At 39.8% G+C, this 13,709-nt stretch overlaps 2 protein-coding genes across 2 annotated transcripts; both read right to left on the bottom strand.

Annotated features, from left to right (window-relative positions):
• Window positions 1-328: 328 nt before the first annotated feature.
• Window positions 329-6,283, bottom strand: LOC113685473 (proton-coupled amino acid transporter 1). Its single transcript, XM_027202984.2, has 10 exons — window positions 6,074-6,283; window positions 5,161-5,360; window positions 4,949-5,039; window positions 4,665-4,753; window positions 3,949-4,032; window positions 3,333-3,417; window positions 2,914-3,174; window positions 1,982-2,148; window positions 1,337-1,506; window positions 329-1,128 (listed from the first exon to the last, which is right to left on the bottom strand). The coding sequence occupies exons 1-10, from the start codon at window positions 6,107-6,109 to the stop codon at window positions 872-874; spliced, it is 1,440 nt and encodes a 479-aa protein (XP_027058785.2). The 5' UTR covers window positions 6,110-6,283; the 3' UTR covers window positions 329-871.
• A 4,120-nt stretch (window positions 6,284-10,403) lies between these two features.
• LOC113685491 (alpha-1A adrenergic receptor-like) lies at window positions 10,404-12,988 on the bottom strand. Its single transcript, XM_027202999.2, has one exon. It carries the CDS (start codon window positions 11,800-11,802, stop codon window positions 10,657-10,659), a length of 1,146 nt encoding a protein of 381 aa, XP_027058800.2. The 5' UTR covers window positions 11,803-12,988; the 3' UTR covers window positions 10,404-10,656.
• Window positions 12,989-13,709: the final 721 nt, after the last annotated feature.

Below are 13,709 nucleotides of genomic sequence, written 5' to 3' on the forward strand. Positions count from 1 at the left end.
TCCTGGTTAATGTTATTAGAGAAAGAAGTGAGACGTTTATGGCAAACGGAGAATTTGAACTTCTTGCCTTGCACTTTTAGCGATTGTAGTTTTATTTTGCTTTCAACAAGTGGCAATTTTCCTCGAGGGATTATCCTTTTGGATGAAGAGAGAGAGCTATTCGAGTAAAATCTCTTCAGTCCAACGATGCAATCTACGATGTGGATCAGCGCGGTGTCTTCCACATTTTTAAATGAGTTTACGTTTACCTCTTCGTCAGAGTTTACGTTTGCCGTTTGCCAATGCCGTAAACGTCAGTTCTTCAACTCAGTAATTTTTGAGCCAGTCACAAATCTCCATCTTTATTTTTCGTAAATTCAATTTTTTTTTCAATATTACAATCAACATATCCATCTCTGATTTCACACTTTTTTCAAGTGTGGGTATTCCTTAACTAAGGCCTTCTATGCATCTATGAATTGCAATTCTGCGCACCGCGGCACCAACCCGTGCTAAGAAGTCCTTAGGCTGGTTTCTGTCCCGGCCACATCATGCAACGCGCTTATCGTCCCTTTCCCCTCCTCCCCCCTTTCCCCTCCCCCTCTCCCCCTTCCCTCCTCCCTCCTTTTCAACCCCCCCCCCCCAAGTCCTCTCTTGTCGGGCGTGACATTCTGAAATACGCCTTCGAAAGCGAGACTATCATCACGTTCTTCTTTCATACATTTCCAGAATGGTAGCAACCAACGATTAGTCCTCCATGAGCCGTCTATGACTGCTTTCTATGCATGCAGCCTCATATTCGTACCAACGCCTATGAAATAATCGAAGTATAACCCAATCAGTTATTTTTAAATAGTTAGCCTTCGAATTTTGACGTAATGACGTTCAATGATTAATTTTGTCCATGTTCGTATCGTTCGATGATACGTGCTATGGAGGTGTAAGTACCAAACACGAGCATTAGTATGCCTGCCACCATGATAACTCCATCCTTTATGAAGATAGAAGTGGGAATTCGTCCGTCGCCCTCTGAAGCTAAAGTAAGGACATGAATAAAAATTGGGAAGATAACAGCCAAAGCTGTGCAACCAACGGAGCCGACCAATGCGATGAAATTATCCAGTTGAGGTACACTGACTGCCATGATGCCTACAAAGAAATAAGACGTGAACATATTTGCTTAGAGGCTGGTCATTATTTATCGCGTTCAAGAATTATTCTTGTTCTCTCATTGGCTAATTCTCCGTTTATTCTGATTGACGGTTGCGGTGGCGTTGCTGATATTTTTGCAACACTCACTATTAATCGACCAAAATTATCGCTCATTAGTTTTCATTTAAATTCGGTGGGTACTTACATGTTAGAATAACTGTCGCCGCTCTGATTCCGTAGTCAGCCCATGTTTGATATTCCTCAGGTACATGTTTGAGGATTGGAGGTTGGAGAATCAACATCGGCACGTAAAACTGAATGAAATACGTCAGAAATATACAGGTAGAATACAGCAACTTTACTCCTGTATATATTCTGATGAGAAAACAAACGCAATTTGATTTAAGATGTAACTACCTCAAAGCAAGCCGGACATAGTGACATAGTGCGACATAGTGTTCTTACATGACTGTGAATATATGAAAATTCTTTATCCGCAGTTCACATGCATGATTTTCATACATTCGTAGTCATTTATTCGTCACTTCACGGGTTTATTATGATCCTACATTAACATGACAACAAGCTCCCAGTTGGCTTGTTAGCTTAGTTGGTAAAGTACTGCACCGGTATCGCAGAGGTCATGAGTTAAAATCCCGTACAGGCCTAAATATTTCACAGCATTTATTTTCACTACTGCTCAAAAAGTGTTCATTGCTGCGAAGATCGCTTTCATTTTCGTTGTGCTCTTAATTGCAAATTTGCCACCTCTGTAATTTGTGCGTTATCTGTTTTTTTTTTCCTTTTTCTTCTTTTGTCTTATTTTGTAAGTATTCACTGAGTAACCTACCCTTCATTTGGAAGATTCAGTGTAATGCTGCCTCTACATTCGTCTTGACAAAAGAGGTACCCCAGAATTCCTAGCAGCGAGAACAGCAATGTGACGACTCCCATACCAAAATTAAGAACCAAACGATAATCCTGAGGGGTCGCCATCTTGTTTTCAATTGGCAAAACCTAGGGATGACAGGAAAATAAAATGATAAAGGTATTCAAGTTTGCGTGGCAAATGCCACCGATCGAGACGTTCTTAAACAATTTGACTTATCCAGAAATTTGGTCGGTTGGCTGTCAAGGCAAACAGTGTAAGAAACGTGTTTCCGTGCGCAAGATGAGAAAACAAAAAAGGTTTTCGACTTATTTTACCATGACAACCCTAGAGTCTTGGATTTCGGCGATTGCGGCAAATGTGATCGTTCGACGGGTGTAAAGCGGCTGCATTCTCTGTCGCCTTTCTAGTTTTCTCACATAGGCGCACTTTTTCACTCCTCTTCCTTTTTCGATCGTTACCCCTAACTGACAACCCGGCTAGGGAAAGATCTTTTTATTACTAATAGTAGGGAACTTAGGCAGTCCGGACGACAACGCCGAGGAAGACGTCGATTAAAAAGTGAATCTATATCTTAAGTGAGAATTTCGCGAATGGCAGAATGTGTTTACCATCTCCTACGGCACCACACCTCAACTCTAGCGCAACATATGTGAGCAGCTTTGAGTTCCAAATGGAAACTTAAAAAATTTGCCGTCTGGTTTTCCGTTGTCAGACCACGCAAGTTTTGGCGATTTCACGGTCTTGTTTTGTGGAAAACAGCTTAGAAATGTTCAATGTTTTAAAGTAAACATGCTGAGCTATTGTTCCGCCCATTAATACTTTTTTTTGTCGCTTCCTCGTTGTTGTCGCCGTCGTGGTTTGCTAAAGCTCCTAAGTGACTTCAAACATACCACGCCGATTCCCTCAAAAGCATACATAGCGATTCCAAAGAAAACGGGAAAGTTCGACCATCCAGCGAAACCTGGCAGTTTCTCCGTATGTTGAATGTTCCTAATGAGGTACTGAAATATGACAACTAAGGAAATGCCACAGCAAATGTTAGCGATCATCGAGAGCGGAGCTAGGGTGCGAAGGTCCCGGATGAAGGACAAGAGGATTATCGGAACAAGCATAATTGCCATCCACGATTGAACGTCAAGAGCGTTGGAGACCTGGGAAGAGGTGAAAATAACATGTACTTATTGACTGAATGGGACGGCTGAACGGATAAATTTATTGCTCAAAGTCATGAAGTGCACAACAACTCCAACAATTCGGATTCTAAACTAGGGAAATTTGAAAAGTAGAGAAAAACAATCGTTTGTCTTACCTGCTGAAGATTGTTAGCAATAAACACGAAATACACACTGCAGAAACCCAGCTGTGAGATACACAAGAAAAAGTTCACAAGGTGTCTGATGATGAAAGAGAAATCACGTCTTAGTGGAGAACAAGTTGTAACGTTTCATTGCGTCGGACTGGACGAAAAACCCTGGCTACACTCAATACCCGCTGGAGTTAAATCAATGCGAATCAATAAAAACGTAGCTGCGGCGTTTTTTAATTGAAGACCAAATGAAATTAATTATAATGGCCCAAAATCAGAGAAAAGGAAGAAATTACTCGGATTCCAATAAAAGTTCAGAGCAAATATTTGTATTTCGCCTGAAGGCGGGAAAACATAGAGAACCGACTAGGTTGCAACTGATTTCATCGCCGCTTTGTTGATAGGGGACCTGACAGAAGTTATTCAGACCAATCATAAAGAGTATCGATGCAAAATAAATACCAAATCAAACTTGTATGAAAGTTTCTTAAAATTGAATTACAAAGATTTGTGAAGAACTGGTGGTCATGTAACAACCTGGGAGACGGCTGGTTGTTGGATGACCTTGAGTAACAAAGCATATGCGATGATTTTTTAGCACCGAAGTCGCCATGATTACCTGCCAAGGTGAGCTTTCTTTGGAAAATGACGTCTGATGCTCTCCTCCGCAACTTCTCCATAACCCAATGAAATTACTCCAGTTCTTAAAGAGACAAGAAAAAAAAGAGAGCAGAGACATAAGGAACCAGGTATTATTTATTGTCCGGGGGGATCAGTCGTCGCTGACAGAGTATAAAGGGAGGTTTATAATAAAAAAAAAAATTGACTGCCAATGAGGGGGGATCAGGTAAGTTTTATTGTGAAAAAATCAAAATCCTCCGAAAAACCACTCCCCCCCCCTCCCCAGGCGATAGATAAGAGTCCCTCTGTCTGCTAATTAATACTTCCACTCCCAAGATCTCCTCAGTAATTCTCCTTACTGTCTGCTGTACAATTCTTATGATGTTAGCTTGGAGAATTTGGTATTAGATCAACTACAATTCCCTTAATAGATATTTACCTTTATCCTCATATCTTGTCTGATTGATATTGTATTGATCTTGTATGGAGAAATTATTTCTTGGTCACTCATGGGTCCAAGAGTTAAGGGTTTCTTCCTCACGTATAATATAAGTGACCTACTATGGACCGACACTGTCTGTATGGGGGGGGGGGGGGGGGAGGAGTACTACCTTTTTTTTCCATGGCCGAGGGTCTGGAGGCAAAGTGGCTTAGAGTAACTGTTTCAGGTAACATTTAAGAAACACCAGTTGAGCTGAACAGCGCTACACTTACCTCAGAGATAAAATATTACTACATTTGACCAACAGATGCATACAATGGATTGTGATTCCCGCAACTGCTAATAGTGCTAGTGGACCCACCTGCAGGGGGGAAAGGGGAATGATTTAGGTATTTATGACTATTGTTTGTTTGTTTTGTTTGTTTGTTTTTTCATTCCAGAACATTCGTGTTGGCGATAAATTGTTCTTAGATCCAGTTGTTGAGAGAACTTTAGTTACTATTAGTAGAGTTATACATTAGCTATCAGCTTTTCAGAATTCTATGTCAAAACTTACCACAATCCCAGCATGCATCATCGCCTCAGGCAATCCCAGCATACCTGTTCCAACGTTTCCTCTCCAAAGATGCATCAATGTCTGCATGTTACTGCATATGAAGACAGTCAAAAAAATCAATGAGATCTGATAAAAAAATTTCGGCTGACATTAATAATGCGACGCTGATATTGATTGGAATTTGTTCGGGTATGAGACGGTATAATGCTTACGTTGTGGTGTCCTCCAGATTTTGCCGTTTGTCTGTTTCAGATGCAGCAGGGCCGGTGCTTTCACTTGCGAAGTCGTATAAATGTTCTTCGTCTTGCCCGCCGACAAAGAGTGAACTGTCATCTCCTTTACCGATGTGAGTCGAAGCGTTGGATGTCGCAGTTTGATTGTCCTGGCCATTTTCTAGCTTACTGTTTGATCCCTGCGACAAAAAATTAAATTTAAGTGACAGTAGAAGTTGCAAAAATGCGACCCAATAACTCGACGGTAGACCCAATCTAAATGATAAAAGACTGCATGAGCGCTCTTTACCAGGGGGTTTTTGTTGAGCGCATTAAGTCTACTACTAAGCCCTATTCAAACCGGCGTCACCTTGACAAGAAGAAGCTGTGAAGAAATCAAACGTAACAAGACGGCGTGTTTTTTTTGTTCTCTTTATTATTTTTCCAAATTGCATGTTATTGAATCAAATGTTGTGTTGAATGAGGAACTCACTGATGCGAGCGAAATGTCATAACTTTTTTTATTATCATTACTCTTCAACAGACTCTTTAAGAAATGCAACGCCATTAGGAAGGAAGAGAATCGAATACTATTTTATAGCACATACCCAGAAGGGAATTTCAAATAATTCAATTTTAAAACTTTGAAGCTCTCCATCATCTGTATGTATATGGTCGACTGAAATAATCAGTATAATCTTTAATCTTCTGCCTTCGTCAAATTGTAAAATAAAAACATATACAACACAGTGAAACGTGTCAAAACCGTAGTTATGCAATGGAGGGAAATTCATTTTATTGGGTCGGTAAAGATACTAGATTGACTGTGATGTCTATGTTACTGAATTAGGATAAAATTTCCGAACACGGTATTACCTGTGAGGGGATTCAATACATGAGAATTAATAATTACCTGAACTAGAGGTATTTTCTCTTCGCTCCCAGCCATTGGCTTTGAATCGCTTTTTTACCAACTCGCAGTTCAGTTTGATCAAACGACGAAGTTCTGCTAAAACAAAAAACTGCCACATGTGAAGAGGAGGCGACGTTGAGGAAATTTTTCGGTTAATTCCGACTCAATTCGTATGCCCTGAGCGAAATTTTATTATTTATGATGTGAAAGAAAGCAAGCCGGGATGAATAAATTTGGTTATAATCAACCAATAGGAGGTTCCATATCAATTGTTTTAGCAAAAACAATTCAATGATGTCTCGAGAAGCTCTGAAAGCATTTTTATCTTTGAAACAAACCAAGGCGCTTTTGTTCTCTTTTATAAGCGCGAAGATAATATAAAGTTTTGGACAAAGCAATGCAATGCAACAATGTAGCTGCCTGCTACTTATTGCGTAAGCTAAGTTGTCTACAGCAGATTAAAGGCAATTTTTCCACAAAGCCATGTTGAAATCAGTTGAATCCTTCTCATGAGTGAAGATAAAAAAGAATCCCGAGAATTTGAAAGGTATAATCGCGCGAGTGTTGCTTTGAACAAGTTACAAATTTTGTTATTCCACACGATTTGAAACATTTCGTGCAATGTTCAAGCCCGTCGAGGTTACAACAATCAGTGAAATGAATTCAAAAGTAACGATCAGAACAAGGAGCGAATGGATTCTAAATTCTCCTCACAACATCACTCTTGAATCAAATGTAAAGGTCATAGAAAAAAAGTAAATGATCGCCAATTGAAGAGGCTCCTGATTGTCGACCAGATTCTCCTTGTCAGTACCATAGGAAATGTAAGAAGAACAGTATAGAGAATATAGAAACTATAATTTTAGGGTAAAAGGGTTAACACGTCGATCCAAATTTTCTCGGTTAAGTTCTGACGCTAACAAAAACATTTAAGCAAAAGTGACTGAGGAAGTTTCCTTTTCAATGACCGAAAGAAAGAAGTAGAAATTTTCTGCCAAAAAGAACAAAAGAAAATTTTCCCAACAAATTGAAACGGGACAGGCCCTAATGGCAGCCCAAACATGTAACTGGCAAACAGTCTCAACTCGAGTTGCTACCTGGGATTTTAAAAGTGCTTATACCTGAACTTTTTTTTTTTACCCGGCACTTAGTTGCGAGCTCATTTCTTTACGTCCTTCGAGATGTCGTCTTCACTCTAATTTTTTTTTTTTTTTAATTTCAGAATTTAAGTATTTATCCAAAGGGAAACGAGGATATGTACTGATTCCATTTGGATTTATCTTCATTTCCGACCATTTCTCTCAGATCCGATCACATAAAGTTTTCTCACTCGTGATAGCTTGCGAGGCTATCATCGTTACCGCTTCAGCAGGAGCGTTTCTCCCCTCCTCCCCCAGGGAAGAGTATAAGGCCTTGAGCATTGCAAGCTAGCGAGAGTTCTGCAAGGGGTTTAACATAAAAAATTATAAGTTCCAGACCCCTGGTACCCCTTTCCCGCGAGCGGAGAAACGCGCGTCTTGCAGCGCTTCGAACGAGGGTTTACTCACAGGTTACACTCATGACAATCACGTGTAGCAGCTTAAGGAAGCCAGTTTTTTGCCGTCTCTCTTCAGATGGAATTAAAGTCTTATAGAAGGAAAGCCCAGGCCATTGAAGTTCATAAAATGTGATAGAGTCTCTAAGCTGACGTCCGGAGCACTATCTCTTCATCAGAGCGAAGGGTTAACGCTCTGACGAAGGGCTAACGCTCTGGCAAAGGGTTACCCCTCGAAGCGTCAGCTTAGAAACTCTTTACGGTGGCCAAGTTACATTAATTTGATAAAATCCAAATTATCTTGTTCTACTCCCCCAACGACGCAGCACCACAATCATTCCCTAATCATTCTAAACAGCATATGGCAGTCTGCGGCCTTTCCTTACATCTAGGCAGTTCGGAAAGCCGCAAAACACTAGAACAAAAATTTATCTTCCAAATCGGCACCCTTAATCCCCACGGAATCAACGAGCGCTTTTCATTCAACTAATTTACTCCTGTTTTCTCGTCATTATATTCCCACCAATGGCGTAGCTCCACTTTCCAAACCCACACACAACCCACAATTCCTCCAATCGCTCTGACGAAGGGCTAACGCTCGAAACGTTAAAAAAAATTTTTAGCTTTTTTACCCTTCGCGGTGGCTAATTTACGTTTTCAACTCAGTTGTTAACACTAAATTACCTGCTATACTCTCCCATTGACACAGCACCACAGTTTATTTAGAAACTTACCCCCCCCCCCCCTTTATTCATTTGACGCTTCACCACAGTTGCGTCAGAAACTCACCCCCTTTTTTCATTATATAAGTAGACACTGACACACAACCCACAACCCCACAAATCTCTACGGCGACCTGCTGATCCTCGAAGAGGTGGACTTTTCGAAACTCTGAACGCCGCAACACTTCAAAATTATCTTTACAGAAATCGTATTTTCGTACATGAAGTCTGCGAAACACGGACATAGTAATATGATTCATATTCGCTCACAACTGACCATGTTACAAAATCATATTACTTGCATGTCCTGTGGATAAAGTGATATAAAACTGATCTTTCATGTCTGATGTGTCCTTAATCAAGTATTGTATGCTTCTTGTTCAAAACTTTGATTTCAAGTCCCTTTTAGAATTGTGTGGAATTTTGTCAGTGAAATAAGTTAAATTTGTAACTGATTTTAGGCAAGGATGTCAAGGGTTATTGACTATCGCGAAAGAACCGTGTCACCGCATACTGGAGGAAGCCGGATTTTACATTACTGCAATACCACAAAGCGGGATGTTAATCAACAAAATATCGCTTAAAAAAATATCAAACAACCACGCAAATTTTGCTGCGTCGGTTTGTGTCTTTAAACTAAGTGCTTTCCCTTGTTCGCCGACGCATAAGAGAGACCTCCCATATAAATTTATATGATTCTATATTTCCAGAATTTTAAGGTAAAACGAAGAGTTTCAAAAATTTCTCTTTTAATTTTTTATAACATCAATATAGGTATTGCAGGGCCAAAGAATTTTGAGTAGGGTACAAAAAACAGATTCTTACAACGTTGAGTTTTGGCTTTTCAAAGCTTTAACCAATTTTTTAAATTAAACTAATGCCATGCATTTTGAAATTTGGGGATACAATGATCTTTGCTATGATATACGTTTATTTCAACATTTTTGCCAAAAATTCCGAATTAAAGGGAAAAGGCATAAATCCGCTAAGTAAAGACATAAGAGTTGTCTCTGCTAATGAATTTTTATTTACCGTCTTACGATCAATGTTTTCACTTTTGATGTAACCGCGAAGTTCGATAACAGATTGCTAATCTTTCTCGGGCGGTAACGGCTGGTTACAAAGCATATACTCCGCTGTGATTGGCTCGTTCGCAACAGCTGTGAAAAGCGTATTCGGAATATTTGTTCCCTCAGCTGTCCGCTGCCGTACAGCTCTCCAGTTTTGGTGTCTCTTAATCGAGGGCATGCATGCTCCTACAAGTTCTATTCCACTGTTAATGTTGATATTGCTGGGTTGAATGCTTCTGTGAGTCGCTACTTTTGCCCTGCATTTGTAGCACTAAAGATTGAGATCGAAAAAACTTTACGCCGTTTCAAAGCGAGTGGTGCCCGATGACCTTGTAAAGAAACGGCCAAGGTTTGCGCTTTTGCGATTCGGATGTCTCTGCAGCTGTCAGGCTAATGTCAACTCTGTTAGAAAGTTAGCCCATCAGTAGAACTTTACATATTTTAAAAGCAACGTCGGAGAGCTTCATAAAAATGACTAGCCCATCCGGTTGAAATAGTGAAAAAGGTTATCACGAAGTAGCCTGAGGCAAAACTTTAAGTCAGAATGTTTTTCCTCAATTAATTATGCGCTTGGAATTACTTAGAACAAAGATAAAATTAATTTGGGGAGTCAAAAGAATCTCAATGGTGTTTAATAGATTGCAGGATTGTTTTTCAGTGAATAATTGTATTTTCCTCCAGTGAGTCAAAAATTTATCAGATTTTTCATGAGAAGGTGAATGGAGGAAATTCAGTCTCGAGTTACATTAAACCCTTTTTTGAAAACAAAATAAAACGGAACAACGAAGATCATTGGCAACGAAACAAAATAAAACAAGTACACGATGAACTTGTTAACTTGAAATTTTTGCCAAAGGAGCGAAATGTATTTCGCCAAGCTCCACCTGCTGTGGTTTATGAAATTGGAAATCGGAGTGAAATGCATACACGATTACAATGAAACTAAGCCGAAGGCGTTTAGTGTTTTTAGAAATAAGCCAAATGGTAAACCAATCACATCATTTGCATTCAGAAAGAAGCCTTGAGACCTTTTATCTATTGTCTCTAACATAACTGAAAAACTTTGTTTCGACTTCATCGTTAATTGGTCAGGGGTACAATTGTAAACAGGGAGTGACTGCTAGGTAAAATAACAATTAAAACAAATGATTCGATGTAAGGCCGCGACAGCTATCCGTCTTCTGTCCTCGATTTGTCAACTTTAATTGTTACGCGCAAGAGACACATACATGCGAAACAGAAACTGAGAAAAAATATCTAATAAATGTGATGTACATGTGATTCTGTCGCAGTTTGTTTCCAGCACTTGCAGAAAGTGATATTTTGCCCGAGAAAGTTCCGCATGCTGTCACGAAACTTTCCATTCAAAAACCCGTATAGGAAAGGATTTAACGCGCTGTTGAGAAACGTCAGTAAAGTTGTGGGAACTTTGACTGCTTTCGAGAAACTTTGGTGATTTATGGAACCGTAAAATATAAGTAAGAAATACGGGCTCCAACAGATAAGAAAAACTACTATGATAATCCACAGCATTTTGAAACCACGCACTTTCTGCTTTCGTTTGTTTCGTATCACTTTCGGGGCATACAACTTTTTAGCACGAGACGTGTTGGTTGCAGATGTGATTTCATCGGCGATCACCGTGTTTTCGGGCGTGCGGACAAATGTCGTTTCTCCGTTAAATTGTGAATGTCCTTGGGTTACGTAGCTCAATTCGCCAACGTTTAATCCTTTGTGGTGGTGAACCCGTCTGAATTGTCTCCTTGCGGTGCATAAGATGGATAAGTAGGTGAAAGCGATGATCGAAAAAGGAGCCACGAAACAACTTAGAAACAGAAAGAAAGTGTATCCGTTGTCGACAGAAGGTTTGCCAAATGAAGGTCGACAAATAAATTCCACGGCCACAAATCTGTAACCTTCTCCCCAGCCGAACACTGGCATAATGGCGCAAACAGCTGCATGAAACCAAACGTACACGATCATCATCAAGCAGCTTCTATGCGTTACAAGTGTACAATATTTCAGAGGACGACAGATCGCAAGGTAGCGATCGATAGCGACAAGAGCCAAGGTCAATATGGATGTTATACAGAAGACGGAAAGGAGAAATCCCGTAACAACACACATCACCTCGCCAAAAACCCATATCCCTTTGATGGACGAGACCAGCACGAATGGCATGCAGAGTACAGATAAGAGTAAGTCTGTGGCGGCAAGGTTAAATATGAACGAGTTGGTGATAGTGCGCAAAGAGCGATGAACGAGGATACATCGGCAAATAAAGCTATTGGCGACTGCTCCAACTGACATAACTAGCGTTAGAAAAACACTTTGTGCAACAACCACGGCTGTAGTTCCAGATGATTGCCCTTCCTCAAAAGTTAAATTCCCCGAGTCGTTCATAGTTATCTTGTTTATATCGAAAAAAAGCTTCTCGTTACAATCACTGTAGGCGCCTCCAAAATTCTTTATCTATGCGTAATATTGCGTTGGCGTCTTAGCGGTATCTTTGTTTGGTTTTCACTGTTTTGTATTTATCACTCGGTTTCCGGCAACGGACTTTTGGGGCAATTTACGGGTCGTAAAGGAAGGTGAATTTCCAAAAACTAACCAAAACTCATGAAGTGATGCGAGTTAATTTTCCGGTGTAAAGATACAGTGATTCTCTGTAGACTCCGATGTTCTTAGTGTTTGTTGTTGCTGTTCAAATATCTTTATGTAGAGGATGAACATGAATATTCAACTGAACCAAGATGACAAACGCTTCGTCGGCGACGTGACTTCCTTGAGACCAATTAAAGAAGTGAGCTAGTTCGTGTCTCTTATTCCAGGGCACCTGCCACTATGCAAATATTCTAGGAAAATAGCGATTAAAAAATCCTGCCAACCCTGACTTACCTACATGTTTTCCCCGTCGACACCTTTTTTTCTCATCTAGCAAACCAGCGATCGATTTTTTATTCGGATAATTTTTTTCAGCAGAATTAGTTTCAGTGAGATGATGAATCATCGACAATGTTGAGTAAAGTCGTAAAGCTAAGTCTGTGCCCATCAGGAAACCTTTTTCATTATTCACATGACATAAAAACCTATAGATCTTTCCTGTTGACGTTAAAAATGCCACCTCTTCACGAAAATAAAAATTATACAAAAAGGAAATGTCTGGAAGGGAAAAGAAGAAATTGAATGTGAATATGAGTAAGCTTGTAAGAAATATTGTTATTGAGGAAAAAAATTCTTGTTCTTGCCCCAGAAACATGTATTTAGTTTTTAATTAAAAGAGAAACCTACCATTTGCCTATCGGATGCCTTGTCAACATTAATACCTACCACTGTGACAAACAATAGAATTTTTCGTTCTTGGCGTTAACTGGGTATGATTTAATGAAGCTTTCAGCGAAGAATGGTTTGGTAAACATCACAAGCAAAGACTGTACAAACATTGGTTGCCGTCAACTCGCAAACTTTGTCATTTTACGCAAATTATCCTTTTGCATATAAGACACCTCCCCTTTTTGAAAGATATACAACTGACATCGATTTATTTGAGGTTCTCACCACTATGTTAATTTCATGAAAAAAAAAAAAAAAAAAAGAATATTATTTCGTAGCGGAGAATGTCGACTCACTGGAATATGCTACTTTAGTCACCTTAAAACCTTGATCCTATTCATCAGGACAGTTCATAGTGATCTTCATTAGAGTTGTTTGCTTTTCCTCAGGAAAATGTAAACTATGTTCTTTTCTTAGAAAAAAGAACCCTTCAGGTAATTAGAGGCAAGAACGTAATGAAACATAATACTATTTCAAAAGTTTATTTTAACCAGAAACGTTCTCCTTGGCCTTGGTCATGAATTCGACTGATTCGGAACATGAAAGAAAGATTTTTATTTATACTACTTAAACATCATTATGTATGATTTTTACCGAGTGCAACAATAACATCGCGAGCGTTTCTTGTCGACTAAGAAGTTTCAATAAAAGGTAGTTTACCAGCCTCGCTACCGCCCACTTACCACCGTCTGTTTAGTCTGTGACCAGGCTCTTGCGCGTGTGGGTTCAGCTTACGGCCCCTTTTCAGGCACGTTCGTCTTTCGCACCATTGGCAGCCGGTTATGAGGAAAGTTTTTAAAACTCCTTTAATTCAACTAGCCACAGAATATTTGTTATTATTCTTCTGAAATCTGTGTGCAATCCAAAACTTGTCATCAGGCCAACATTGGTGACCATGGTTACATTGCCCTTCTTCCTCTTCGATGCAATTTTCAAAATGCAACCGAAGAAAGCAACCCTCCTTCCCACAGCTCTCC

This window comes from Pocillopora damicornis, chromosome 13, assembly GCF_964200805.1.
Source record: "Pocillopora damicornis chromosome 13, jaPocDami1.2, whole genome shotgun sequence".
In the NCBI taxonomy this organism is placed as follows: domain Eukaryota; kingdom Metazoa; phylum Cnidaria; class Anthozoa; order Scleractinia; family Pocilloporidae; genus Pocillopora; species Pocillopora damicornis.